Raw genomic sequence first — 27,953 nt, 5'->3', positions numbered from 1 at the left:
AGAAGAACTTATGAAACTTCAAAGAAAATAGCCGCATAAAGCTTTGAATGAAAGCAATTTAAAACGTGCAGGCATAATGCTTAGGGACATTGAACCGAAATGATTTAACTAGCTACCGCGTGGGACTGGGCCACCCATATAATTAAATGAGCACATGCAAGAGATTATAGTTTCCTGGCACGTGCAATTTTTGTGTGTTGTGGAACCTAATGTTGGGTTCAATGAAAGCCTCGGTGACCTGTGGTTATCTGTAAAAGTTCTCAAACACATGGCAAGCATTAAAATATTCTTATACCTCACTCTCTGTCTTGTTGGAGATGTTTTCGCAGAAAATGTAAAATCTTTGGCCAGCAGTCTTCTTGTGCTCTGGCATGTGCAACAGTCTCCCCTCCCCAAGCTACGTAAGGGTAACCACCCAATTCTTTAGCAACTTTGTCGAAAGAAAAATCACAAAGAGGAGAGTAGGGTGGTTCGATGAGATGTCCCGCTTGGGGATAACGCAAGTTAGTGCACAAATGTTCTTTTCCATTCTCCTTCAAGCGATCAATAATGAACTTTATTTTAAAATCGGTGGGCATGTTCAAGTCATCAGTTCCAGAAACCAGCATGACAGGGCAATTGATGTTCTCAACTGGTGTAATAGCTGAGTATTTGGAGACTGTTGTTGGATTCATGTAACCGATGTCAGTTGGTTGGGCGAAACGATGGATGCTGCCCTTTTCTGAAGACACCACTTTGCTCTCATCTGGGGGTATTATGTCTGAGACTCTCCCTCTTAATTGGAAAGGGAGAGGGCAGGCGATTACCATAGGTGAAATAGCTACAACGGCCTTTATTGGTGCGATCTGATAGCTTGCCATCAACAGTGCAATCCATGACCCATAGCATATAGGGTGCATGCTGATACCATGTGGAAGCACTTTAGGGTGACTTATAAGCCAGTTGGCAGCTTCTTCAAAATAATCCAAGTTTAGTGAAGATGGAACCAATGGTAGATCTTCATAGCCTGAGTAGGCCAAAGCAAGAGTAGCGAATCCATGAGATGCCAAAAGTGAAGCCTTAAATTCCACTAATCCACCTGCAGCACCAAGCAGATCTATGACTCCTGTAAAGGAACATTGACTGATTGAGTGCAAGATATGTCTAACATGTGCAGTGGAGATCGTACGATTAAGATATTGCTTTGATTCAGTAACAATCGTTTATAAAATAACACGTCAAAGGCGGCTGAAACTATACAACGTGTGAATAACCTTCAACTTTTTGGACCACTCAAAATGGCGGACATATGATGACAAATTCCTTCGCGAGTTTCCTCGTAACACATCTAAAAGGGCTGCTGTTGCTGTCTAAAAGGGCTCCTGTTGGTCTTGTCAGATCAAAGTTTTTTATACTACATGCCAGGAAACAGCCGTGAGCAAACGCTCGACGCGTGTCTTAGAAAGACATTGAGAGGCTCAGTACAGTCTTCAATCTTTTTGTGGATCGCTCAGTTTTGTTAAGGACTGCATTTTCAAAGGATTGCCCGATCACTGCACGACTCTCAAGAATTTACAATCACGAGGAAGTTAGACATATATATTGATGCTGGAAAATATTGGAACCAGGCTTTTTGGCTAAAAATTAAACTGAAAGCTTTGTTCATTGGAAGTTATTAATTTAGATTGATCCACCGTAAAATAGACGACTTGTAATTCTGTTTTGCAGGCAGTATTTCACATTATCTATCAGTTGAGATCAATTCATCAAAATGATAACGATGAAATCCATCTGCTTTATCTGTTCAATGATCGGAATGCGCTCCACCTCGTTTTCTTTGTGGAGCAGTCGTTGCAAGAGCGTTCCGCCATTTTCTGAATGAATCTTGATAACCATTACAATTTCGTCAAATATGAATAGTGCATTAGCTGCTTTACTCTTCACTAATCATTCTATTTAGTTGTAATCGGACAGTTTGCCGTAATCGGACACCTGTAATCACAGTATTGATCACAATAACCATGGCAACAACTTCCAAATTGGAGAAAATTTTTTTTCCTTAGACATTGTCTCCACCGCAATTGTTTGTCCTAAATGTATTTGTTTTCTTTTTTTTTTGGGAAATTGCGAACGGTCATGATTAATTGGAAACGGTACTTTAATTTGTGTCGTCCAATACTGTAAATCGCGGTCGTCCGATTTTGTTAATCACGCGTATGATCACAGACCGAAATAGAGTCCACTTGGTCCTATTTCCCTATTTTTAACTGAATTGCATCTTTTATTCTTCCATGCAAGGCTTTGTGCATTTTTCCATGATTTGATAAAATCTCTTTCGCTTTACATCCATCGCAGACCACAATAACCACAAATTGCACGAGCCCTACGGACTCGTGCAATTTTGATTTTGTTAGTCTTTGAAAAAATTTACTAGTGCTAATTCATTTCAGACTACACTCGAAACCATGTGATTACCTATACTAACTAAATACTACATGACAAAAAATTTTAACAATGTTACTTTGTGACATAAAATTTACTTAAGCTTAAAATAAAATACTGCTGAAGGCTACGACACATCTAAACAATAAACTCTAGTGATATGGAGATTATTATTCTTTCATGTCTTTTACTCTAGCCGATTTATTGTATTTTTTTTACCTCAATAATTACTTTTCATTTAAATAATAGGTTCTCGGATAAAAATAATTTTAGATGCCAGATATAGACTCTCCTTTCCAGAAGAATGCCAAAGCATCAGACAGCGTATAAAATTAAATGGTGTGCAAACACCATGCCGAATTGCGAAATGAACCATACTCAGTGCAAGGGACTCATTTTGATAATCAATATTTCCTTATGATCGTTACTGTTTACTGTTATTGACGAGTATTTTAATACTGGATTATCGAACAGAAACTGCAATGTTAGTCCAAAACCTACACAACCCTTTTTCAGCGAAAGAGATCATTAACTTCTTTTCCTGGAGTAATTAAAGTCTGAGATCACAATGAGAATAAAAGGGAGCCTTCGTAGAGGTTTGAAACAAATAAGATAATCTAGGAGTACTTGCATTAATGAAATGGTTCAAACCATCGATAAAACCTCATCTCACATTATTCTTTCAAGATCACCTTGCAGCATGGAAAGATGGGGTTGGGGTTTGCAGACAAACGTTTGCAGCGCGCTGTAAATGAAATTGGTCTCTGCTGATCTGTTGAAGTAGCACAACAGTATATTAAGGAAAAGTAATATTTTCTGAATTACGACCAATAACATTACACAGAGGTGATCAACCAAAAAAGTGATTCTTGGCAAAAACCTGAACTGTATGTCTAACACCGTTGTCACTTTTAAGAGATCGTGATATATCTGTAAAGCTCAATAGCGGACTCTGATTGCTACTCGATCAATTACTTTTAAATTCTAATATCTAACAACACTATTCTAGTCTTGACTAATGGTTTTTTTTTGGATAAACGTGAAACTTTCGCTACTCACCAGAAAAAGGTCCATCACCCGGAGGAAGAAAAAGAGTTCCACGGATTCTTCCTTCTCTCACAGGAATTCTCTTCACTCCATCCGCCATGTACCCCTTCTCAAACGTATTGCTAAACAGAGGCTGCAAAGAACTTGCCTCCTGCGGATCCATATGGCCATCAAAACAGTCCAAGACGACTCTGTAAGGTTTAGTGACATCAGATTTCATCAGTCGAATTCCTTTTCTCTGCCCAGGTGATGGTTTCATGCTCCACAAGAGTCCCATAGCTGAAACTCCGCGGTAAGATCCACCAACAGATGGTTCGCGACAAACATCAACCTGGCCATATTTGGTAGCGATGAAGTGAGCGTGTGACTCGAACACTTGCCCGCCATCTCCAACAACTCGTGCCTCAAGTGTAATCTTCTGCAGTGGTTTCAGTCGAAATACGTTAATCTTAGTTATTTTGTCGATGAGTGAGAATTTTGGCCACAAGGTAAGCATGTTCTTTGAAATTGGCGACAAAATTGCCTGAGATACACCTACTGAGTCAACGACCTATGAAGTCAATTATCTGGCCTTCACCGTTCTAGACTCATTTGTTCCTTTGGCAGCATAAGTCATTAACATTCTTGACAGTGATGCATTGTTCCCGAAAGGTTGGACGATAATTTGATCCGAGATTGAATGGCGACATTGTTTTCGTAGATAGGATCAAAGGAAGCTGATAACTCAATAGAGACAAATAAACAGAGACAACTAAGAGAGACAACTTAAGCCATGAAATTATAGAGGGCATGAGTAGAAAAAACTCCGGAAAAAGTTCGCAGCATGCATTCTACAGAGGCGGTATCATTTCTGTTTTTTTTCTAATGTAAATAATTGCATTAACACTTGCAAGCTCGGTAGGTGTCGATGCGGTTACCTAAACCTGTTAAGAATGAATCCTGAAGTATCATATCCTTTATAGTAGAAATGTGTTGCAGGCACCCTGTAACCATCTCTGTAATGAAATTCATATGTTGCATTCATATTAAACGTTAATTTGTCTGTGAAATGTGCCTCATTGGAAACTCCATATTTTGATCTTGATGTTAAAATTTGGTCTCCTTTTCATTATCATGTCCCAGTCCATAATCAAAAAAGTATACAGGTACAAATCCTAACGTTGCTGCTTGTTAAACGCCATCCGCACATGAGTTATTTTCAGCATCATTATCATTTGTTGGTGTAGCTAAATTGATTATTATTTTATTGTACATATCTAAATCAGCGGACATGTGTTGCAGCTCCATTCTACTTCTGCTGTGATCACTAAAGAAGTTAGTTGATGTTCTTGAAACTGTCTCAAAACTGCTGGCGGCTGATATGTCAATAGATGAATGGTCAATAGATGCTGAAGGAAAATACAGTTTAAATAGCACTGTATATTCACCAGTTGTAGGTTCATAATGTTTAACCCAACACTAGATTAATAATACCCTCGTGCGCTATCCAAATGCAGTTTCATTTCATAGGTTTTTTAATTGAACTGATGAGTCTTGATTAATGAATTTAACCCTGGTAGTGTCATCTTCATCTCTGAACTGTCCACTTTTGTTCATGATGTGTGCAAATGTGTTTTTCAAATCTGTACTGCCAGTAGACTAATTCACTATGTCATTAACATACTTCTGATGATAAGTAGTCATTAGTGTATCATTATTGTTGATAGTTGTATTGAAAAATTAGCATAAGCAGGATGTGTGCTTCCTTTTGGTTTTGCCTATTTGGCATTACTTATACTTCTGTTGTTCATTTTCAAATTATCAGTCATTACTCTTAGTACTTTGTCGGTTTGCGTAAACACAAAAAAATTGTGGGAAGAGATTATTCAGTTTTTCTTGCTTACGAAGCGCGAAATTTAAATATACTCGGATTGAACAGTCGGGTCGAATGGGAGAAATTGACGAGCGTGTGCGACTATTTCCACTCGCCCTTGTTTTTGTTTTTTTTTTTAACTCCTTTCGTTGAATTGAAAAACGGAAAGAGAATGATACCCATGAAACTACATGAATTAACGACGCGCGAGGCTTCGGACGTTATCACCAGGTTTAAGTCACACGCTAGAGGAAGGAGAATATGAACCTTTTTGTGCACATCGGGAACAAAATCTCATTCACGCAGCGCGAAATTTAGATACACGCACATTAAACAATCGAGCAAATGACGATAGTCTTCTACATGATTCGACAGCGTGGTAGGCTTCGGACGTTAATACCAGGTTACACATGCTCTCATTACCTTTGCATCGCGCAGTGAGCCTCTAATTGAATATATCTTTCGCCAGTTTTAAGCAATATGAAGGGAAAAACAGTGACATCTCTTTACTTCAGATACGAAAGCTACAGTCGCCCCACCATCCACCCCACCGTGACTATTTGCATCCTAAAAAATCTACCAGAATCACCCCCACGGGGAGGATTTGTCTTGTCATCAGTTTTGCCGATGGTTTAAATCTGCCGCTCGTATGATAATCGGAAATTTTGAAAAATCCCGCGTGTTTTTTAAAGCTGTTTCCGCCATTGTTCCAAATTAGCCATATATGGTCATTGTTAATCGTTAAACAAAGCCTGCTTAACTTTAAGCTGATCCGCTTTTCTTAATATGTAGTACTTCGAATGCTGTACCACTGAGCTCTAGGAGACTTGAGGCAAGCTAGCTAGGCCATTTAACTAGATCCGTGGCGACGAACTCCTTGCATTCTGCTTCTTCGTAAGTCAAGTGTGTTACAAATAAGTTGTTATTACGTAAAACAAAAATTCATCCGCAAAACAATATGCAGGTCATGTAAAAAGTTTTATCTGTTTAAAATTATTAGTCGGGCGACCGACTATAGGTTTACCCTCGGGTTTCTCCACAAAGCTCAGTCACGTGCAATGGGGAATACCGCAGACACGTAACAGAGGCCCAACCTTCTTTCCACCATGTCGAACATGGTGAATTTGTCGAATATCTTAATGAATGGTGTCATCTTTTCTACACTCAAGCTTACAGACCCACACACCGTTCGCGGTAGACCCATTTTAAAAGATGGCTTGTGTAATAAGCGTATAGTTCGAAACGGGTTGTTCCGCGAACTCAAAATAGGAAAAGAATCAAATGATTTAGCGAAGGTCTCACTAGAATTTATAAAAGCGGGAATCTTTAAAACGGGGAATCTTTGAAAGCAGGAATCTTTAAAACGGGGAATCTCTAAAGGCAGGAATCTTCGAAATGGGGAATCTTTGAAAGCGGGAATCTTTAAAACGTAATAATTTTTTTGGCATATGGTAGTGTCACTCGATTATCATTTCTCTTATCAGCCTGAAAGATAAGTCAGTTATCAGCCCGGTAAGCAATCATGATTGAATACTCTGATCTACATCGTTTTCCGGTATTATCTTCAGGGTTCAAAATAAGAGCCGGCTGCCGTTTTAAAAGCTTTCTGGAAACGTAAACAAATAAAAACTTTCGAAATTTTTTGTTTACGGTATTCAGCTTTTACGTATTTGTTCAAGCGTGAAACATGCAAGTGTGTGTCCATACCGTCAATTTACCGTGTGTATGTTTCTGCACGTACATATTACATTTAATCAAGATTTATTTTCCACCAAATCCTGTTTAATGTCGTTTGTATAGCCTTCTCACGCGTTCAAATTAAAGTAGGTGCTTGACAGTACGGATTTCCCATAACAACGACATGCAAATGAGGTGCAGGCACGCAAAAACCACTAACGTGTTTGTGGTCTTTTTAATACTTACTGCTGCCTTCCCTCTGAAATACGACCACGAGGGTATATGTGTAAGACCTCACACTTTCTACTGGCCGGGTTTGGAGTTGCTTACGCATTTCACTGGCTGGAATATTAGGATATTTGTTTGTTTCTCGTCTTCAGTGAACTGTTGGACTGAGAGCCCTATTTGCATAAGGAACAATGCCACGTTATTGGCTGGAGTCGAAGTATTGTTTCACTCTTCATGGAACAGTGATCTCTCTAATGGTGTTGTTCTCACCAATTTGTTTAATGGCTCTGCTTGTATTACATTCTTCCGACGTCCATGGATCAGCTACTACGTTCCACCCGAGTTCCTGGGAATTTTGAATATGCTTGATTTCTCATGTCGGTTACGCCTACGTAGGCACAGGTGTCCAATAGCCTACTATGCAAATTCATGTGCCTCATTCCATCAAGTGCTAATTGGCGATCTGGTCTTCAAACTTAATCCTGGTCCTGAGGGATGCGGTATATCAACAATTGTGAAATCACGCCATCAAAATAATGGAACTTCACGGGCGCCTCAATCACGTTTTTCATTGTCTAAATCAACAACTAGGAATGTCTCAAACTTTACTAAAGTGCATTGTTTGTCTGCCAACTACGTAAATGGGGTCTTTTTGTCATTTTGTCACATGAATGCCCAGTCGGTGCGCAACAAGACAGCCGATTTTGTAGATTACGTCTGTGAACGTAGATATGACTTGGTTGTGATTACCGAGACGTGGCTCCAGCCCCATGATGATGCGCTAGGAAAACTAAATCCTTGGACGCTGAGAGCCTATCGAACGACGTAGTACTTACAGGGCTATGTGATCGAAGTAATAGCGATCCCATCACCCCACTGGACTTGGATGTACTTGTAGAGGATTACACGACCACACTCTCTCAAGTTCTTGATCATCACGCACCTTTAAAAACCAAAACAGTGCAGGCTAGGCCCAAGGTACCCTGGTATACCAGTGAGATAGCCGAGGCAAAAAGGCGACGCCGGAAAGCAGAACGGAGATGGAGAAGAACACGATCACAGGAAGATTTGTTGGCATTCAAGAAACTCAAGAACCACGTTACTTATTTAAGTACACGGGCTAAGCGTGCTTTCTACTCAGACTTTGTGAGTAGAAAGGAAGGAATGAGTTGTGTTTTCCAGAATACACGGACAACTCAATCTTAGCCAACGATATCGGGAGGTTTTTCGACCGTAAGATTGCAAAGATTCGGGCAGAGCTTGATGCGTGTACTCTTCATCCTGGGGCGGTGGCTGAGGATAAAGTGTTTACAGGCGATAGGAAACTTGATCATTTCAATACGTATTCTGTGGAAGATATAAGGAAGCTGGTCAGTAGATCATCGAAGAAAAGCTGTCAACTTGATCCTATGCCGACCAATTTAGTAGTCGGCATGTCCGATATGCTTCTCCCCATCATCACTAATGTCGTGAATTCTTCACTTTCCTTGGGTCACTTTCCATCTGATTGGAAAACGGCCCTTGTGGATCCAAGACTGAAGAAGACCAAGCGAGGGACTTCCTTATCCAATTTAAGACCTGTGAGTAATCTGCAATACCTCTCTAAATTGGTTGAAAGTGCAGTTTATGATCAGACAACCGATCACGTTACTCAGTCGGGTTTGTATCCCATCCTCCAGTCAGCCTATCGACTTGGTCATAGCACAGAGACTGCCCTATTGAAGATACAGAATGACATACTAGCTGCAATGGACAATCAACGAGTTACTCTTTTGGTATTGCTAGACCTGAGTGCAGCATTTGACACGATTGACCACCAAGTGTTGTTGAATCGCCTGTGCGTGACGTATGGAATTACAGGTACCGCTCTTAAATGGTTTCACTCGTATTTATCAAACAGGAAACAACGAATCCTGATTAACGGGAGCTATTCGAGTGACTTTGATCTGCCTCAAGGGGTACCTCAAGGATCATGTCTTGGTCCCTTGCTCTTCACGTTGTACGCAAGTAAGCTCTTCGATGTTGTTGAATCCCATCTCCCTAACGTTCACGCATACGCTGATGATACGCAGCTCTATATCTCATTTAAGCCGGATGGTTCTGCTACTGAGACGGATGCTGTTGACGCTCTACAAGCTTGCATCAGGGACATAAGAACCTGGATGGTCCAAGACAAACTTCGGCTGAACGATGCTAAGACCGAGTTTCTTATTATAGGTACACGCGCACAGTTAAATAAGGTTATGATAAGTGACTTGCAAGTAGGTAAGGTAAAGGTTTCTGCGGTTTACTCTGTTAGAAACCTGGGTGCTTGGTTTGATGCAAACATGAATATGACCACACATATTAACAGCATATGTCAGAATATTTATTACCATCTACATAACATCCGGCGTATTAGAAATTATTTATCATATGATAATAGGAAGTCCATTGTACAGGCTATTATAATGTCACGATTAGACTATTGTAACGGTCTATTATATGGTACGCCCGCTGGTCATCTTGGTAAGCTGCAACGCCTGCAGAACGCGGGTGCTCGGCTGGTATGTACTATATCTAGGTATGATCCTATCACACCATCCCTGATCAACCTGCACTGGCTTCCGGCTACCCACAGAATAGAATTCAAGATAGCAATGCTAGTTCACAAATGTATCTACGGCGTCGCACCACAATATCTTTCAGACTTGATAAAAATCAAAGAGAGCTCGCGGTATCAGTTGAGATCATACTGGGGCATACTCCTAATGGACAATACCTATAGAACAAAAAGACACTCGGGGATAGGGCGTTTGAAAATGCTGCGCCCAAAGTATGGAATCGACTCCCTTTAGAAATTAGACAATGTCAATCATTGAACATTTTTAAAGTTTTACTAAAGACACATCTTTTTAAATTAGCTTTTTATTAGTTCTTTTATTAACTCATATTCTACTTTTATTGTTTTCCGAAAATTGTAAATTATTATTATTATTATCATTATTTGGATTAGCCATTTATTACTTTAAGATTTTAGTGTTGTAATGCGCACTCGATCATATCTTTATCGCATGCTAGACTGCGCAATATAAGAAATAAACATTATTATTATTATTATTAATTTGAAACGTACTACAGGGAGTATTTTTGTTTACGGTATTCAGCTTTTACGTATTTGTTCAAGCATGAAACATGCAAGTGTGTGTCCATACCGTCAATTTACCGTGTATGTTTCTGCACGTACATATTACATTTAATCAAGATTTATTTTCCACCAAATCCTGTTTAATGTCGTTTGTATAGCCTTCTCACGCGTTCAAATTAAAGTAGGTGCTTAACGGTACGGATCTTCCATAACTGTAAATGATGAAGCACGACAGTTTGTCTAGACAAAGTTGAATATTTCACGCTTGAACAAACACGGAAAAATTGACCTGTTTTGACTACGCCTTGTTAGAAAGGGACTGAAGTGCTCATCATAGCTTTTAGAGGTTAAAAAGGGCGGGTTTAGTACCTCTTGAGCTGTTCAGCCTCAAAAGGTCCACAGCAGTAGCCTCTGTGATACCTGTCAGGGTGTTGCACCAAAAATATGTGACAGTGTGTTGTTGTAGAATTGGTGCCTCTCAGGGGTGAAAAAGTTTTACGCCGCGCCCACAAACCAGGACCATGGTACCTCTGTATTTTTTTTAGAACCACTGTGCATCGTGAGTGGTCAACACTTGTAACAGTGCGTCTGCCTGTAGCCCGACTTACGATCTTAGATCGTCTTGTCTCGATTAAAATTGAGGCTAAGTGAAAGCTAGGAAGAGCTTGTTTCCATTCTTATCAGGCAGCCGATATATTGATAGAAAACAACAACGACAACAACAATAACGATAACAACCAACTGCATGTATTCCCATGTACGTCATTGGGAATTTAAAAGCGATTTTGCTCCCTGTTAATCTTTTACCTCCCTAAATCTGATTGTTAATTCTCCCCCCAAGATGATACATATTTCCTTGAATATCAGTTACGAGACTTTGGTAAATCATGATAACAAATTCTATCTGACAAGTCAGAGTATTCTCATTTCCTGTTTGCTGGATAATGTGTGGATACTAAAGGGAAAGTAAGTAAGTGCATAAGTTAATCACTTGTGCGAGTTTAAGGATGAAGCTCTTTAACTGAATTACACGTATTCGTTTTAGCACATTTTTTTACCGATCACGCAGAATTACATTCTTTAAAAGCTTTCAGAGCAAATTCCTCCCTCGCAATCATTTTCGTTCCTTACCTAAAGAGAGATAGTAATTGATATCTTAATAAAATTTTTGACTGTTGATCTTTCGAGTTGAAGAAAGGAAAAAGAATTGAGCGCCCATATAAACAAGTGTAGGTAATTAATAAAAAGAAAAGAAAAGAAAACAAGAAATTATATCAAGAAAAAGTGTTAAAATGTATATATTAACAACCAATGATGTGTAGACAGCATTTACGAAATAGAGGCCTTTTCCCCTGTTTAAATAGTCCCATCCAAGCAGGACAGGGTTGGCAGGATTCTATGCAGTTATGGAAAACCCGAGACGGAGTAGTAGGTGTGCATAACAGCGTTTTTCGACCCCTCGAATTAGAAAAGATGAGGCTATGCAAACATTAAACATTACTTCATTTCTTTCACTAAAATACTTCCCCAAAATTGCACGCGGATTCATAAACTTAAAACTGGTCAAGATTTTTTATTTTAAACACCACTGCTCCTAGTGCTTGGAGTCTGCTGGGCTAGCTTCTCTACAGAGCTATGTGCTTTGTTTAAGTCCCCCCTTCCCCCTTCCCGTGGAAATGTTTAAATTAGAGGGCTTTAATTAGAAGACGTTTTGAGCCACAATATTAGGTCATAATTTTCTTTGGAAATGTTGCTCAGATACCTTACAGGCACTTCTTAAAATCACGGCCGCATATTTTAAAGGTATTCCTCTGTAGAAATATCGTGAGTTAGTTCATCACTCCAGGATTCATTTCTTGTTTATCAAAACGTTAAAAAAATATTTTGACTTTACTTGGTTCTAATTGAATTAAAGATTACTGTGCAACTGAATTGAATGGACAATTTTAAATTCCTTATGGTTACAAGAGAAACTTAAGAAACCTCAAACAAAATAGCTGCATAAAGCTTTCCATAAGAGTAACTCAAAGCGTGCAGGCATAGTGTTTAGGGACATTGAACCGAAATGATTTAATTAGCTTCCGGGTGAGAGTGGACCACCCACTTGATTGAATGGGCACATGCATGAGATTATAGTCTCTTGGCATGTGCTATTTTTGTGTGTTGTGAGAACCTAATGTTGGGTCGAACGAAGGCCCCGTGACCTGTAGTTATCTGTGAAAGTTCTCAAACACATAGCAAGCATTAAAGTATTCTTGTTCCTCACTCTTTGTGTCTTGTTGGAGATGTTTTCGCAGAAAATGTAAAATCTTTGGCCAGCAGTCTTCTTGTGCTCTGGCATGTGCAACAGTCTCCCCTCCCCAAGCTAGGTACGGGTAATCACACCATTCTTTAGTAGATTTGCTGAAAGAAAAATCACAAAGAGGAGAGTAGGGTGGTTCGATGAGATGTCCTGCTTCGGGATAACGCAAGTTAGTGCACAAATGTTCTTTTCCATTCTCCTTCAAGCGGTCAATTATGAACTTTACTGTAAAATCGGTGGGGTTGTTCAAGTCATCAGTTCCAGAAACCAGCATGACAGGGCAATTGATGTTCTCAACTGGTGTAATAGCTGAATATTTGGAGACTGTTGTTGGATTCATGTAATCAATGTCAGTTGGTTGGGCGAAACGCCAGATGCTGCCCTTTTCTGAAGACACCACTCTGCTGTTATGAAGGGGTATCATGTCTGAGACTCTCCCTTTTAATTGGAAAGGGAGAAGGAAGGCGATGACCAGAGGTGAAATAGCTACAACGGCCTTTATTGGTGCGATCTGATAGCTTGCCATCAACAGTGCAATCCATGAGCCATAGCATATAGCGTGCATGCCGATACCATGTGGAAGCACTTTAGGGTGACTTATAAGCCAGTTAACAGCTTCTTCAAAATAATCCAAGTTTATTGAAGATGGACACAATGGTCGATCTTCATAGCCCAAGTAGGCCAAAGCAAGAGTAGCGAATCCATGAGATGCTAAAAGTGAAGCCTTGAATTCCACTAATCCACCTGCAGCACCAAGCAGATCTATGACTCCTGTAAAGGAACATTGACTGATTGAGTGCAATATATGTTTAACATTTGCAGCAGAGATCGTATGATAAAATAACACGTCAAAGGCGGCTGTAATTAACTATGCAACATGTGAATAACCTTAAACATTTTTGGACCACTCAAAATGGCAGACATATGACGACAAAATCCTTCGCGAGTTTCCCCGTAACACATTTAAAAGGGCTTGTGTTGGTTGCTTTGTAACTTGTCAGATTAAAGTTTGTTCCTGTATTACCAGCCAGAAATCAGCCGTAAGCAAACGCTTAACGAGTATCTTAGAAAGAAGTTAAAATGCTCAGTACAGTCCTCGATCTATTTATGGATCGCTCAGTTTTGTTAAGGACTAGATGTTTTAAAAGGATTGTCCGATCACCGCACGACTCTCTATAATTTACAATCACGAGGAAGTTAGACATATATATTGAAGCTGGAAAATATTAGAACCATGTTTTTTGGCTAAAAATTAAACTGATAGCTTTGTTCATCGGAAATTATTTATTTGGATTGATCCACCGTAAAATACACGACTTGTAATTCTGTTTTGCAGGCGATATTTCACATCATCGATCAGTCGAGATCAATTGGTCAAAATGGCAACGATGCAATCCATCTGCTTTATCTGTTCAATGAAAAGAATGCGCTCCGCCTCGTTTTCTTTGTGGAGCAGTCGTTGCAAGAGGAAAGGAGCGTTCCGCCATTTTCTGAATAAATCTTGATAACCATTACAATTTCCTCAAATATGAATGGTGCATTAGCTGCTTTATTCCTCGTTAATCATTCTATTCAGTTGTAATCGGACAGTTTGCTGTAATCGGACACCTGTAATTGGACAGTTGAAGCAGTCATACTAAGTCCACTCAGCTAAATCCAGCAGTCACGGTATTGCTCACAATTACCATAGCAATAACGACTTATCCAGAAAAAAAAAAAAAAAAAAAAACTGGGGAATTTCCAAATTGGAGAAGATTTTTCACGTTAGACATTGTTTCTACCGCAGTTGTCGGAGCGACTGTCATCATGCTGAGGTCCAACGTGGGTAGCTCGGAGATCGCCAGTGAAGCAAGCCTCAGAAATTACACCGACCGCCCTTCGAATGAACAACTAAGAGCTTGCTCTGATGTCCTTTCCGATGCGTTGAGTGGTGAAGGCCACATCAGTCACTGCAACCGAGTTTTACGGTTCTGTCATCCCGAGTAATCTTCATGTTCCAGTGATTTCGGCTGTCGTTCTTTCGTAAAACTCGCCTTGAGCAGTTTGTTTACTATTTGTCATGTGGAAAAACTTGTGTGCTTTTGTGAGCTACAATTTGGCCGGATTTCACTGAACATTTCACCTCCACATTCTGTAATAGAGACTAAAAAAACTTCAAGCAAAAGTGTTGGATTCGATCTGCCAAACTATTTAAGTTTGCAAACAATTGCTGCAGAATGTGAACTTTGATGGTTTGACATTTTTGACAGCTTAAGTCTTGTACAGCCAATCAGATTATTTGAAGTATTTTAACAACGATGATGATTGGCTTATTGTGGCGTGCTTTATGAGAGTATAGAGCATGCTGACAACACTGTGGTTCGCTTTTGAATTAAAATTTATTACTGAGATACCTGTGGTAGCCCAGTCATAAAATGCCTTTCTATTTTTGTCGTCTTTTTTTTCCTCCGCCACAAAATGGGAAAATTGCGCAATAGTACCCAGTGGTCATTGGGCCCTCAACACCATGACAACTAACTGTGTGATCCAATGAGGTGTTCACATGCTGATCACGCGTGTTATCTTGATGATGATTGGCGTTGTCATGCACGGACAGGGCCGAGTCACATGATGAACCACGAGATTTTTGCTTATAAAACTCTTTTTTCATTCGTTTTGTATTTCAACGTGTTTGGATAACGATCACCTGGAACATTATGGCGCAAACGCTCAAAATACTTACAGACGCACACACAAGTCGTATTGTTCGCGGCCAATTCACACTAAAAGATGTTATTGAGCGGTAATTTTGGAACGGATTGAGTCGCGAACGCTTGAAAGCCAGAAAGCATTGAATGCCTTTTATGTCTTGTATGCCAAGTATGCCAATGTCTTAGTTGAAGAACGTACCCTTTTTGTAAAAGGCAAAATCTGAAATCTGAAACCAAACTGCATATACTCTATGCAATCTATTGAACAACACTCCTACCGTGAGACTGAAGAACAAAACTCTAGTGGATGAAAACTGCTTGTGAAGAAAGACGCCATGTTGGATTCACTTGATGCCAGGGAACGCGTCACGCGTTGTGTGACTCGGTGTTAAGTTACGAGAGGAACCGTTAAAAATTTGAACACGTTATAAGAAATAGTACAGGGAACGAAATATCAAGTGCAAAAATAATTTATTCAAACCGTGCGTTTGGTCAAAACAACCGCGTTCGATCAAAACAATAATATGCGATGATATCTTACATCTTTAAAGCGCAAATAAGTTCAGAGTCCGGCTAAACAGTTCAAGGAATTGTTCGGTCTGTGTCCGAATCATTTGCGATGAAATGGAATCGTCGTTTCCGAGGTTTAACCATGTTTGTTTTTAATTTCGGCGTTGGATGGCTCGAGCAAAGTGTTAAGCTGGGTCGGCTCGTAATTTTCGATTTCCTTTGCAATTCCCTTCTCTAAACACCACTTTTTCCGAACCGACAACCAAAAAGCAGTGCTTTTGACAGTGTTTTCGTTGTTTGAGCAGTTTTTCAGCTGCGGTGGCGAAAGAAAATATACTTAAAACGCCGGCCATTGTTTCGCTCACAAATTTTCAAATTTTCAAATTTTGTTGCGACATCCAAGGCTCGCGTTTGATTGGCTATCTGTGAGTTTCTTTGATTATATATATATATTATACAAAATCAGATCATTTTTTTCGTGCAATTTGGAATAAATAAACACTTGTAAATTTTTTCAAAGACCATAAATTGCACGAGCCACTCGAAATAAGTTTTCTCAAAGACCTCAAATTGCATGAGCCGCTTCCTGCGTGCTTAACAACAGAACAGAGCTCAGTCAATTGTTAGATGATGAGCTATCTCGTATTTTCATTATTTTGTCCAATACTGTCAATCGTCCGATCTTGTTAATCACTCGTATGATCACAGACCGAAATGGAGTCCACTTGGTCCTATTACCATTATGTTTAACTGAAGTTCATCCTTTATTCTTCCATACAAAGCTTTGTGCATTTTTCCATGATTTGATAAAATCTCTTTCGCTTTACATCCATCGCGGACCACAAAGACCACAAATTGCACGAGCCCTACAGACTCGTGCAATTTTGGTTTTGTTTAACAATTGGTCCAAGTGCTTCATATCTAGATGAATGCACAGCTGACGTATGAGCCAATTATTTTATAACATTTTCAACCCGATGGAAATTTTTTTTCTCGTGGGATTTATTTGTTGACGTTATGAGCGAGCACAATAGGAATTTATGTAATAAGCTCAGTTATGCACGCATTCTGATTGGTTCTCACTTATGATCTATTGGAGGACAGACGTATCATTAAAACTTTTTTAATCCTTTATTATATAACAGACGTCATCATTAAAACTTTTTTTAATCCTTTATTATATAAAACAAATAGATTCCAAGTTGCCGTGCGTCTGTTCAGTAATAGATCACAGAGGACGTGAGACGGAAGAACTTGAGTGACACACTCGGCTGAGCCTCGTGTGCCACATTTTTTGTTCTTACCACATTTTGACGTCATCCGTGATCTATTTCTGAACAGACGCACGGCTACTTGGAATCTATTTGTTAAATGAAGCACGCTCGCGCAATTGAATTTGATCAGACAAATTTACTAGCTATGTTATAATAGTCTTAGAAAAAAATTTACTCGTGCTTATTTATTTCAAATTACACTCGAAATCATGTGATTACCTATACAAACTAAATACCTCATAACAAAACAATTTTACCAGTGTTACTTCATGACTTAAAATTAACTTATTAAGCTTAAAATAAAATACTGCTGAAGGCTACGACACATCTAAACAATAAACTCAAGTGATATTGGAGATTATTATTCTTTCATGTCTTTTAATTCAGCAGGTTTATTGTTTTTTTTACCTAAGTTGTAACTCTTGCATTAAAATAGTAGGTTTTTGGATAAAAATAGTTTTAGATGCCAGATATTGACTCTCCTTTCCAGAAGAATGCCAAAACGTCAGACAGCGTATTAAATTGAATGGTGCGCAAACACCATCCAAATTGTGAAATAATCCATACCCAGTGCGAGGGATAGTCAAATTTTCCTTATGACCATTATTTTAACTTAACTTCATGTTTACTGTTATTAATGAGTATTTTAGTACTGGATTATCGAACGGAAACTGCGATGTTGGTCCAAAACCTACAGAACCCTACACAACCTACACAACCCTACACAAGCGAGAGAGATCATTAAATTCTTTTCCTGGAGTAATTAAAGCCTGAGATTGCAAGATTACAATTGCAATTAAGATGTTCTAGGAGTACTTGCATTAATGAAAATGGTTTAAACCATTAATAAAACCACATCTCACATCCCTTTATTCTTTCAAGATCACCTTGCAGCATGGAAAGATGGGGTTGGGGTTTCCAGACAAACGTTTGCGGCGCGCGGTAAATGAAATTAATCTTTGCTGATCTGTTGAAGTAGCAGAACAGTAAACTGAAGGAAAGTAATATTTTTTGAATAACGACCCGTAGTATGACAGAGGTGATCAACCCAAAAAGTGATTCTTGGTAAAAACCTGAACTATATGTCTAACGCTGTTGTCACTTTAAAGAGCTTATGACACACATGGAAAGTTCAATAGCGGATTCTGGTTCTTTTCAAATTCTAATCTTTAGCATCACTATTCTACTCTTGACTAGCAGTATTTTTCAGATAAACGTCAAATTTTTGCTACTCACCAGAAAAAGGTCCATCACCCGGAGGAAGAAAAAGAGTTCCACGGATTCTTCCTTCTCTCACAGGAATTCTCTTCACTCCATCCGCCATGTACCCCTTCTCAAACGTATTGCTAGACAAAGGCTGCAAAGAACTCGATTCTCGCGGATCCGTATGGCCATCAAAACAGTCCAGGACGACTTTGTAAGGTTTAGTGACATCAGATTTCGTCAGTCGAATTCCTTTTCTCTGCCCAGGTGATGGTTTCATGCTCCATAAGAGTCCCATAGCTGAAACTCCGCGATAAGATCCACCAACAGATGGTTCACGACAAACATCAACTCGGCCATGTCTGGTAGCGGTGAAGTGAGCGTGTGACTCGAACACTTGCCCGCTATCTCCAACAACTCGTGCCCCGAGTGTAATCTTCTGCAGTGGTTTCAGTCGAAATACGTTAATCTTAGTTATTTTGTCGATGAGTGAGAATTTTGGCCACAAGGTAAGCATCTTCTTTGAAATTAACGACAAACCTGCCCGAGATTGAGTCAACGAGTCAACACCTATTGAGTCAACGACCTATTGCGTAAATCATCTCTTCTTGCATAAGTCCCTAACATTCTTGTCAGTGACGCAATGTTCCCGGAAGGGTGGACAATGATTGGTCGCAATTAAAAGAGGTAAGGCAAAAGGGCCTCCTTAAATATTCAAAACACTGACGTCAGACGACTCGGCAACTATTCAATATGGCGGCCGAAAATTACTGCAGTCGATTTCCTCGTTCATTTTAAATCTATATTCTTCTGCAAAGAGTTACCATTCTGTAAGGAAGGTTTGAAGTTTCCATAAATGTTTGCTTTCATATGTTCGTAACGTGTGAAGGTTTTGTCGTGCATATCGTTCAAACAAAGATCTTTTGCCGCCGCTTATAGGGGTCCCTATGAGTCATCCCTTGGTCCTCTTGAGACATCCCGGTATAGAATATGGATTAATTTCTGGAGAAGCATTTTAATATCACATCTTAAGTTTTTGTGACAAAAGTCCTTTTGAGATTAAGCTTTTTCCCTCGTATTTTTCCTACAGTAAACTTCACATATTTTGAAGAGGTCATACACACACGGAGCTATAAAGCTGTTTTTTTTCATTTTTATATTAAGCAATGGAATTATCTAGCAACCTTTATGGCATTGCAGGTGTAAAGTTATGGAATCCCTAATGAAAGGGTTTCCAAATCTCCACAAAAATGGTGGGTTAATTAGGGGAAAGGAAGTGTGTGTGTAGAAAGTGTAGTAAGTGTAAAATGATGAAAAATAATACGTACCATTTGGCAGTGTAAAAATAAAAGGCTTAGTCGATGAAAAACACTAATCTTAAGGGACCAACAAATAGCAAGGCAGCTACGTCAACCACGAGGACAGAGAAAGACAACAAACTCGCCTTCCTAGACAACGCAGTTTTAAGAGAACCTGAAGGCCGCCTCACGACCTGCGTATACAGGAAGCCCACGCACACCGATCAATACTTAGCGTATGATTCACACCACCCTCAATCAGTAAAGCGCGGTATTGTTAAGTGCCTTTACGAGCGCGCCAAACGTCTCGTAACAAAACCCTCCAACATCTCCGAGGAGCAAAAACATCTGTCATCTGTTCTGGTTTCTAATGGTTATACTTTTTCTTTCTTGCAGAAACTTACCAAGACCGGAAAAACCGAACAACAGTGGCGAACCCGCCAATGAGTTCAAAGCTACTGCGGTTTTACCTTATGTCAAAGGTCCGTTCGAACAGCTTCGTCGTTGCCTACAACAACAAGGCGTACGCGCTATTTTTAAGTCGGAGACTACGCTAAGATCTCAGTTAGTAGGACCAAAAGACGCTGTCGACCCGGCTAAACAAGATGGTCTAGTTTACAGGATTCCCTGTGAATGCAGCAAGGTGTACATTGGAGAGACTGGAAGACCTTTGCGGGACAGAATTAAGGAGCACGATCGAGACATTCGACTCGCGGTACCGAGACCTCTGCCGTTTCAGAGCATGCCCACAACACCGGACACAAGCCACTCTGGAACGAAGTAAAGTTTATTGATCGTGACCCTTATTACTACACGTGCAGGGTCAAAGAGGCAATTCATATAAGACTTCACCCAAACAACATCAACAGGGATAGTGGAATAGAAATTCCAAAAGCGTGGATCCCCACGATCAAAAAACACAACAACAGGAGAGCCGTGCGAGGGAGCAAATCACTGATTGAACAGCAAGGATCGAAAATGTACCAATCAGAGCTGTTGAAAAACCACTAATCACAGCAGAGCATCATGCTTTATAAGATCACGCAGGACCAGTCGACGTCATCGCCTGAAGAAGACCAACAGTATGGAGTCTCGATCTTCATTACACGTGACTACATCGTGAGACAAACGAAAAACTTAGCTTTTAATGTTAACACTTGTATAAGTTTAAGGGTTAAGCTATATCATTGAATTACACATATTCACTTTAGCACCTTTTTTTACCAATTACACAGAATAAGACATTCTTAAAAAGCTTTAAGAGCAAATTCCTCCCTTGCAGTCATTTTTCTTCCATACCTAAGGAGAGAAAATAATCAAATTTTGAGTTAATATCTTAATAAAAATTTTGATTGTTGATCTTCGGGTTGCGGAAGGAAAACGTAATGTGCACTGATATAAACAGATGTAGGTAACTAGTGAAAATAAAAAAGAAGAAAGTCTACCAGAATAAGTGGTAAAGTTCTTTTGTTAAAAATAAATGATATGTAGACAGCATTTACGAAATAGAGGACTTTTCCCCTGTTTGAATAATCCCATCCAAGCAGGACAGGGTTGGCAGGACTCTATGCAGTTATGAAAACCCGAGACGGAGTAGTAAGTGTGCATAAGAGGATTCTCTCGGCCCTCGGATTTGAAAACATGAGGCTATGCAAACATTAAAGAGTACTTCGTTTCTTTCAATAACATATTTCCCCAAAATTACACGCAGTGCTCCCGCTGCGTGGACTCTGCTTGGATAATTCTGTACAGAGCTACGTGCCTTGTATATAAGTCCTTTCCCCCTTCCACACCCCCCCCCCTCCTTCGAGTGGAAATTTTAAAATCAGAGGGCGTTTGGACGTTATGAGTCAGAATGATAGTTCATAATTTTCTCTGGAGATGTTGCTCAGATACCCTACAGGTACTTGTAAAAATCACGGCCGCCTATTTTTAAAGGCATTCTTCTGCAGAAATATCGTGAGTTAGTTCGTCACTTCAAAAAAAAATAGCCGCATAAAGCTTTGCATAAGAGCAATTCAAAACGTGCAGGCATTAACATTAACTGCAGTGTTTAGGGACATTGAACCGAAACGATTTAATTAGCTACCGCGTGGGACTGGGCCACCTACATGATTGAATGGGCAAATGCAAGAGATTATAGTCTCTTGGCACGTGCTTTTTTGTGTGTTGCGAGAACCTAATGTTGGGTCGAACGAAAGCCTCGGTGACCTGTAGTTATCTGTGAAAGTTCTCAAACACATAGCAAGCAATAAAGTATTCTTATTTCTCACTCTTTGTGTCTTGTTGGAGATGTGTTCGCAGAAAATGTAAAATCTTTGGCCAGCAGTCTTCTTGTGCTCTGGCATGTGCAACAGTCTCCCCTCCCCAAGCTACGTAAGGGTAACCACACCATTCTTTTATGGATTTGCTGAAAGAAAAATCACAAAGAGGAGAGTAGGGTGGTTCGATGAGATGTCCTGCTTGGGGATAACGCAAGTTTGTGCACAAATGTTCTTTTCCATTCTCCTTCAAGCGATCAATAATGAACTTTACTGTAAAATCGGTGGGGATGTACAAGTCAGCAGTTCCAGAAACCAGCATGACAGGGCAATTGATGTTCTCAACTGGTGTAATAGCTGAATACTTGGAAACTGTTGTTGGATTCATGTAATCAATGCCAGTTGGTAGGGCGAAACGCCAGATGCTGCCCTTTTCTGAAGACATCACCTTGCTCTCATCAGGGGGTATGATGTCTGAGACTTTCCCTTTTAATTGGAAAGGGTGAAGAAAGGCGATTACCAGAGGCGAATTAGCTACAATGGCCTTTATTGGTGCGATCTGATAGCTTGCCATCAACAATGCAATCCATGACCCATAGCATATAGCGTGCATGCCGATACCATGTGGAAGTACTTTAGGGTGGCCTATAAGCCAGTTGGCAGCCTCTTTAAAATAATCCAAGTTTATTGAAGATGGAGACGATGGTTGATCTTCATAGCCCAAGTAGGCCAAAGCAAGAGTAGCGAATCCATGAGATGCCAAAAGTGAAGCCTTAAATTCCACCAATCCGCATGTGGCACCAAACAGATCTATGACTCCTGTCAAAATAACATTGACTGACTGAGTGCAAGATATGACTACGTACGATTAAGATATTGCTTTGATTCAGTAACAATCGTTTATAAAATAACACGTCAAAGGCGGCTTTAACTATACAACATGTGAATAACCTTACACATTTTTGGACCACTCAAAATGGCGGACATGAAAAATTCCTTCGCTAGTTTCTGCGTAACACATCTAAGGGCTGCTGTTTCTGTCTACCTGCCAGGAATCAGACGTGAGCAAACGCTCGACGCGTGTCTTAGAAAGAAATGGAGAGGCTCAGTACAGTCCTCAATCTTTTTGTGGATCGCTCATTTTTGTTAAGGAATGCATTTTAAAATGATTGTCCGATCACCGCACGACTCTCTAGAGCTTACAATGACGAGGAAGTTAGACATATATATTCTTGCTGGAAAATATTGGAACCAGGTTTTTTGGCTAAAAATTAAACTGATACCTTTGTTCATCGGAAATTACTAATTTGGATTGATCCATCATAAAATAGACGACTTGTAATTCTGTTTTGCAGGCAGTTTTTCACATTATCGATCAGCTGAGATCAGTTCATCAAAATGATAACGATGCAATCTATCTTTATCTGTTCAATGGTCGGAATGCGCTCCGCCTCGTTTTCTTTGTGGAGCGGTCGTTGCAAGAGGAAAGGAGCGTCCGCCATTTTCTGAGTGAATCTTGATAACCATCACAGTTTCCTTAAATATGAATGGTACATTAACTGCTTTATTCTTCACTAATCATTCTATTCAATTGTAATCGGACAGTTTGCTGTAATTGGACAGTTAAAGCAATCATATAAGGTCCACTCAGCTAAATTCACCAATCACAGCATTGATCGCAATAACCATAGCAACAACTACTTATCCTAAAAAAACAAAAAACTGAGGAATTTCCAAATCGGTCAAAAGTTTTTTCTTTAGACATGGTCTCTACCACAATTGTGTCCTAAATGTATTCGTTTTCTTTTTTTTTCCGGAAATTGCGAACGGTTATAATTAATTGGAAACGGGACTTTGTGTCGTTCAATACTGTTTATCGCGGTCGTTCGATTTTGTTAATCACTAGGGTGATCACAGACCGAAATGGAGTCCACTTGGTCCTATTACCCTTATGTTTAACTGAAGTTCATCCTTTATTCTTCCATACAAAGCTTTGTGCATTTTTCCATGATTTCATAAAATCTTTTTCGCTTTACATCCCTCGCGGATTTCAATGATTTTTTTTAATACTTCATTGACCTGAGAGTGATCCAATGTTTTATGTAATTGGGAAAGATAGGGTAGCAAATTTCCGTGTAATATGCTAGGAATGCTCGTCATCTGTATTAAAAGGATTCTATTTAGAGCTCTGATTTCTTTAAATCTATTTTACATCCTCTTCGTTGGGTTGGATGAAGCCTAAGACGTCAATGATAGTGTTAGCAGCCAAATGTCCTCCTCTAGATATGCTGGTTCACAATGATGAGGAGAACTTGCTAACTAGCACACCACGCTCAGGACTCTCGTACTGTTTCCTTTAATTACTCGCTTCTCTAATTTAGTTAATTTTTTAGTTACATCCAATTTTGCTTCATTCTTTGCAAGTCTTTGTTAGTCTTTCGACACTCACACTATGATTCTTACCGACTTGTGCTGCTAGAAACTCACTTCAGCTACGGAATTCTGTCTCTACTTCTGCATGTCTACATTCTTTTACTAACTAACCTCTAGAGTACATGCTTATGTATTCACTATGGTTTGCTGAAAATTAACAACAACAGTTAAACTTAATGGTTATGATGACTACTTTAACCAAAACAAGAACTATCGTGTGGGTCCAACTAGGCACGTCCACTTGGAAGTTATACAGGACAGCAAGTCAGGAAACTCATCACCAAATCTCAAGCTTACATAGCTTTGGACTTTTAAATTCATATAGTAACTATATTCTAAATATTAACGAATGACCAAATCACTCTGAATCGACGATAGAAAATGAATGACTAAGCTAATGAGATCCATGAAAAAATTAATCAGTTCTTATTGGTTAAGATAAACACAGTTTTGGTCGTACGCGATTGTTCTGACCGAACGCACAATGCCACTTGCAGGGTTTCAATAAATTATTTTTGCACTTGATGCCCGCGCTTTGCTCTTGCATACTTTTATAATAAAGTTCGGATATTACGCATGCTGTCATTGGTTGAAAGAGCGTGCTCTTTGAGAGTATAGAGCATAGAGCTGAGCTAAAGCTGTCACGCCATCTGCCAAATTGTACTATGTTCGACTTTCTCCGGGACTTTTCCCTAGTTTTTTTCTTTAATTGAGAGTAAAATTCCGGAACAGGCAAGTCGGCAACCAATGAATCGACGCCAACGCCACGACTTTTTCCAGTAGTCCAGTGGTCAGTGAACTGACCAGTGAACTCCGAGTTGGACGACCCGGGTTCTATTCCTGGCTGGGGCAAAGCGTTGTGCCTTTGAGACTTGCGGGAAGAAAAATTCGAGTTCCGCTTTTAGGCTTGGCTAAATCTATTTATTATGACTTTTCTCGTGCAATTTGGGATAAATAAGCACTTGTAAAATTTTTCAAAGACCACAAATTGCACGAGCTGCTCAAAGTAAATTTTCCCAAAGACCACAAATTGCAGGAGCCACCTCCTTCGTGCTTAACAACAAAACAGAACACAGTCAAGGCTTCTTTATTTGTTAAATGATGAGCTATCTCGTATTTTTCCATGTATATTATTACGTAATCACAAGTCTGTGAAAAAATTTACTCGTGCTTATTTATTCCAAATTAAACTCGAAATCATGTGATTACCTATACTAACTAATACTTCATAGCAAAAAAATCTTATCACTGTTACTTCCTAACATAAAATTTTACTCAAGCTAAAAATAAAATACTGCTGGAGGCTACAACACATCGCTGAATGTCGTTTACTCGACTACGTCTCGTATTTCTCTATACACTTTTTTCGAGCTCTAGCCGCTTCCTGCGTGCTTTACAATAGAGCAGAGCACAATCAAGGCTTCTCTATTGTTAAATGATGAGCTTTCTCTTTTTTACCACTGTTACTTCATAACATAAAATTTTAGTATCGCTTAATGTAAAATACTGCTGGAGGCAACAACACATCGCTCAATGTCGTTTACTCGAACTGGTTTATTACCTCAATGGTAACTCTTGGATTCAATCAAGAGGTCTTTGGATGAAAAGGAAAAAATGTCAGAAGAATGCCAAAGCATCAGAAAGCGTATAAAATTAAATTGTGCGCGAATACCATGTCGAATTACGAAATGAGTCATACTCAGCGTAACAGACTCATTTTGATCATCGATTTTTTCTTATAGTCATTTTTTAAAATTCACTTCATGTTTAATGTTATTACCGAGAATTTTTGTACTGGATTATCGAATAGAAACTGCAATATTAGTTCAAAACCTATGGAACCCTTTTTCAGCGAGAGAGATCTGTAACATCTTTTTTTGGATTGATTAAAGCCTGAGATTACCGAGAAAATAAAAAAGAAGCCGTCGTAAGGGTTTGAAACAAATGAGATATTCTAAGAGTTTTTGCATTAATGAAAATGGTTGAAACCATTGATAAAACCACATCTCATATCCCTTTATTCTTTCAAGATCACCTTGCAGCATGGAGATATGGGTTGGGGTTTCCAGACAAACGTTTGCGGCGCGCGGTGAATGAAATTGATCTTTGATGACCTGTTGAAGTAGCAGAACAGTAAACTGAAGAAAAGTATTATTTTCGAAATCATGACCCGTAGCATTACACAGAGGATACCAACCCAAAAAGTGACTCTTGGTGAAGACCTGAACTGTATGTCATCAGGGCACAGAGATCAGGACACATCTGGAAAGCTCAATAGCGGATTCTGATTCTTTTCAAATTCTAATCTCTAAAAACACTATTCTACTCTTGACTAACAGTTCTTTTTAGATAAACGTCAATCTTTCGTTACTCACCAGGAAAAGGTCCATCACCCGGAGGAAGAAAAAGAGTTCCACGGATTCTTCCTTCTCTCACAGGAATTCTCTTCACTCCATTCGCCATGTACCCCTTCTCAAACGTATTGCTAGACAAAGGCTGCAAAGACCTCGATTCCTGCGGATCCGTATGGCCATCAAAACAGTCCAAGACGACTTTGTAAGGTTTAGTGACATCAGATTTTACCAGTCGAATTCCTTTCCTCTGCCCAGGTGATGGTTTCATGCTCCATAAGAGTCCCATAGCTGAGACTCCGCGGTAAGATCCACCAACAGACGGTTGACTACAAACATCAACCTGGCCATGTTTGGTAGCGATGAAGTGAGCGTGTGAATCGAACACCTGTCCGCTATCTCCAACAACTCGTGCCCCGAGTGTAATCTTCTGCAGTGGTTTCAGTCGAAATACGTTAATCTTAGTTATTTTGTCGACGAGTGAGAATTTTGGCCACAAGGTAATCATCTTATTTGAAATTAACGACAAAATTGGCCGAGATGCACCTACTCAGTCGACGACCTATGACGTCAATTATCTCTCTTTCACCATTGTAGACTAATTTATTCCTTTGGCAGCATAATTTATGTCATTAACATTCGTGACAGTAACGCATTGTTCCCGAAAGGTTCGACGATAATTTGACCCGAGATTGAATGGCGACATTCTTTCCGTAGATAGGATCAAAGGAAGCTGACAACTCAAAATATACAGTTTAAATACCACAGTATATTCACCAGTTGTAAGCTCATACATGTCTAACCCAACACGAAAACGTAGATGACTTCTTACAGCATTTAAACAACCAGCAGCCTTCCATCCGCTTCACCATGGAGACAGAGGAAGACAACAAACTCGCCTTCTTAGACACCGCAGTTTTAAGAGAACCTGACGGCCGCCTCACCACCAGCGTATACTGGAAGCCCACGCACACCGATCAATACTTAGCGTATGATTCACCACACCCTCAATCAGTAAAGTGCGGTATTGTTAAGTGCCTTTACGAGCGCGTCAAAAGTTTCGTAGCAAAACCCTCCGTCATCTCTGAGGAGAAAAAACATCTGTCATCTGTTCTGGTTTCTAATGGTTATCCTTTTTCCCTCTTGCAGATACTTACCAAGACCGGAAACCGAACAACAGTGCTGAACCCTCCAACGAGCTCAAAGCTACTGCGGTTTTACCTCATGTCAAAAGTCTGTCCGCATAGCTTCGTCGCTGCCTACAACAACAAGGCGTGCG

At 39.7% G+C, this 27,953-nt stretch overlaps 1 protein-coding gene and 3 pseudogenes across 1 annotated transcript; 1 reads left to right on the top strand and 3 right to left on the bottom strand.

Annotated features, from left to right (window-relative positions):
* Positions 1 to 296: 296 nt before the first annotated feature.
* On the bottom strand, positions 297 to 3,964 carry LOC136282618 (bile acid-CoA:amino acid N-acyltransferase pseudogene; annotated as a pseudogene).
* An 8,598-nt stretch (positions 3,965 to 12,562) lies between these two features.
* On the bottom strand, positions 12,563 to 19,785 carry LOC131775219 (bile acid-CoA:amino acid N-acyltransferase pseudogene; annotated as a pseudogene).
* On the top strand, positions 19,693 to 20,413 carry LOC136282617 (uncharacterized). The gene is made up of 2 exons (XM_066170300.1): positions 19,693 to 19,865; positions 20,026 to 20,413. The coding sequence occupies exons 1-2, from the start codon at positions 19,693 to 19,695 to the stop codon at positions 20,411 to 20,413; spliced, it is 561 nt and encodes a 186-aa protein (XP_066026397.1).
* Positions 20,414 to 21,891: 1,478 nt separating this feature from the next.
* Positions 21,892 to 27,182, bottom strand: LOC136282616 (bile acid-CoA:amino acid N-acyltransferase pseudogene; annotated as a pseudogene).
* Positions 27,183 to 27,953: the final 771 nt, after the last annotated feature.

Source organism: Pocillopora verrucosa, chromosome 7 (genome assembly GCF_036669915.1).
Source record: "Pocillopora verrucosa isolate sample1 chromosome 7, ASM3666991v2, whole genome shotgun sequence".
NCBI lineage: Eukaryota > Metazoa > Cnidaria > Anthozoa > Scleractinia > Pocilloporidae > Pocillopora > Pocillopora verrucosa.
Note: the sequence above shows the minus strand (reverse complement) of the source record. Positions and strands in the feature narration are given on the sequence as shown.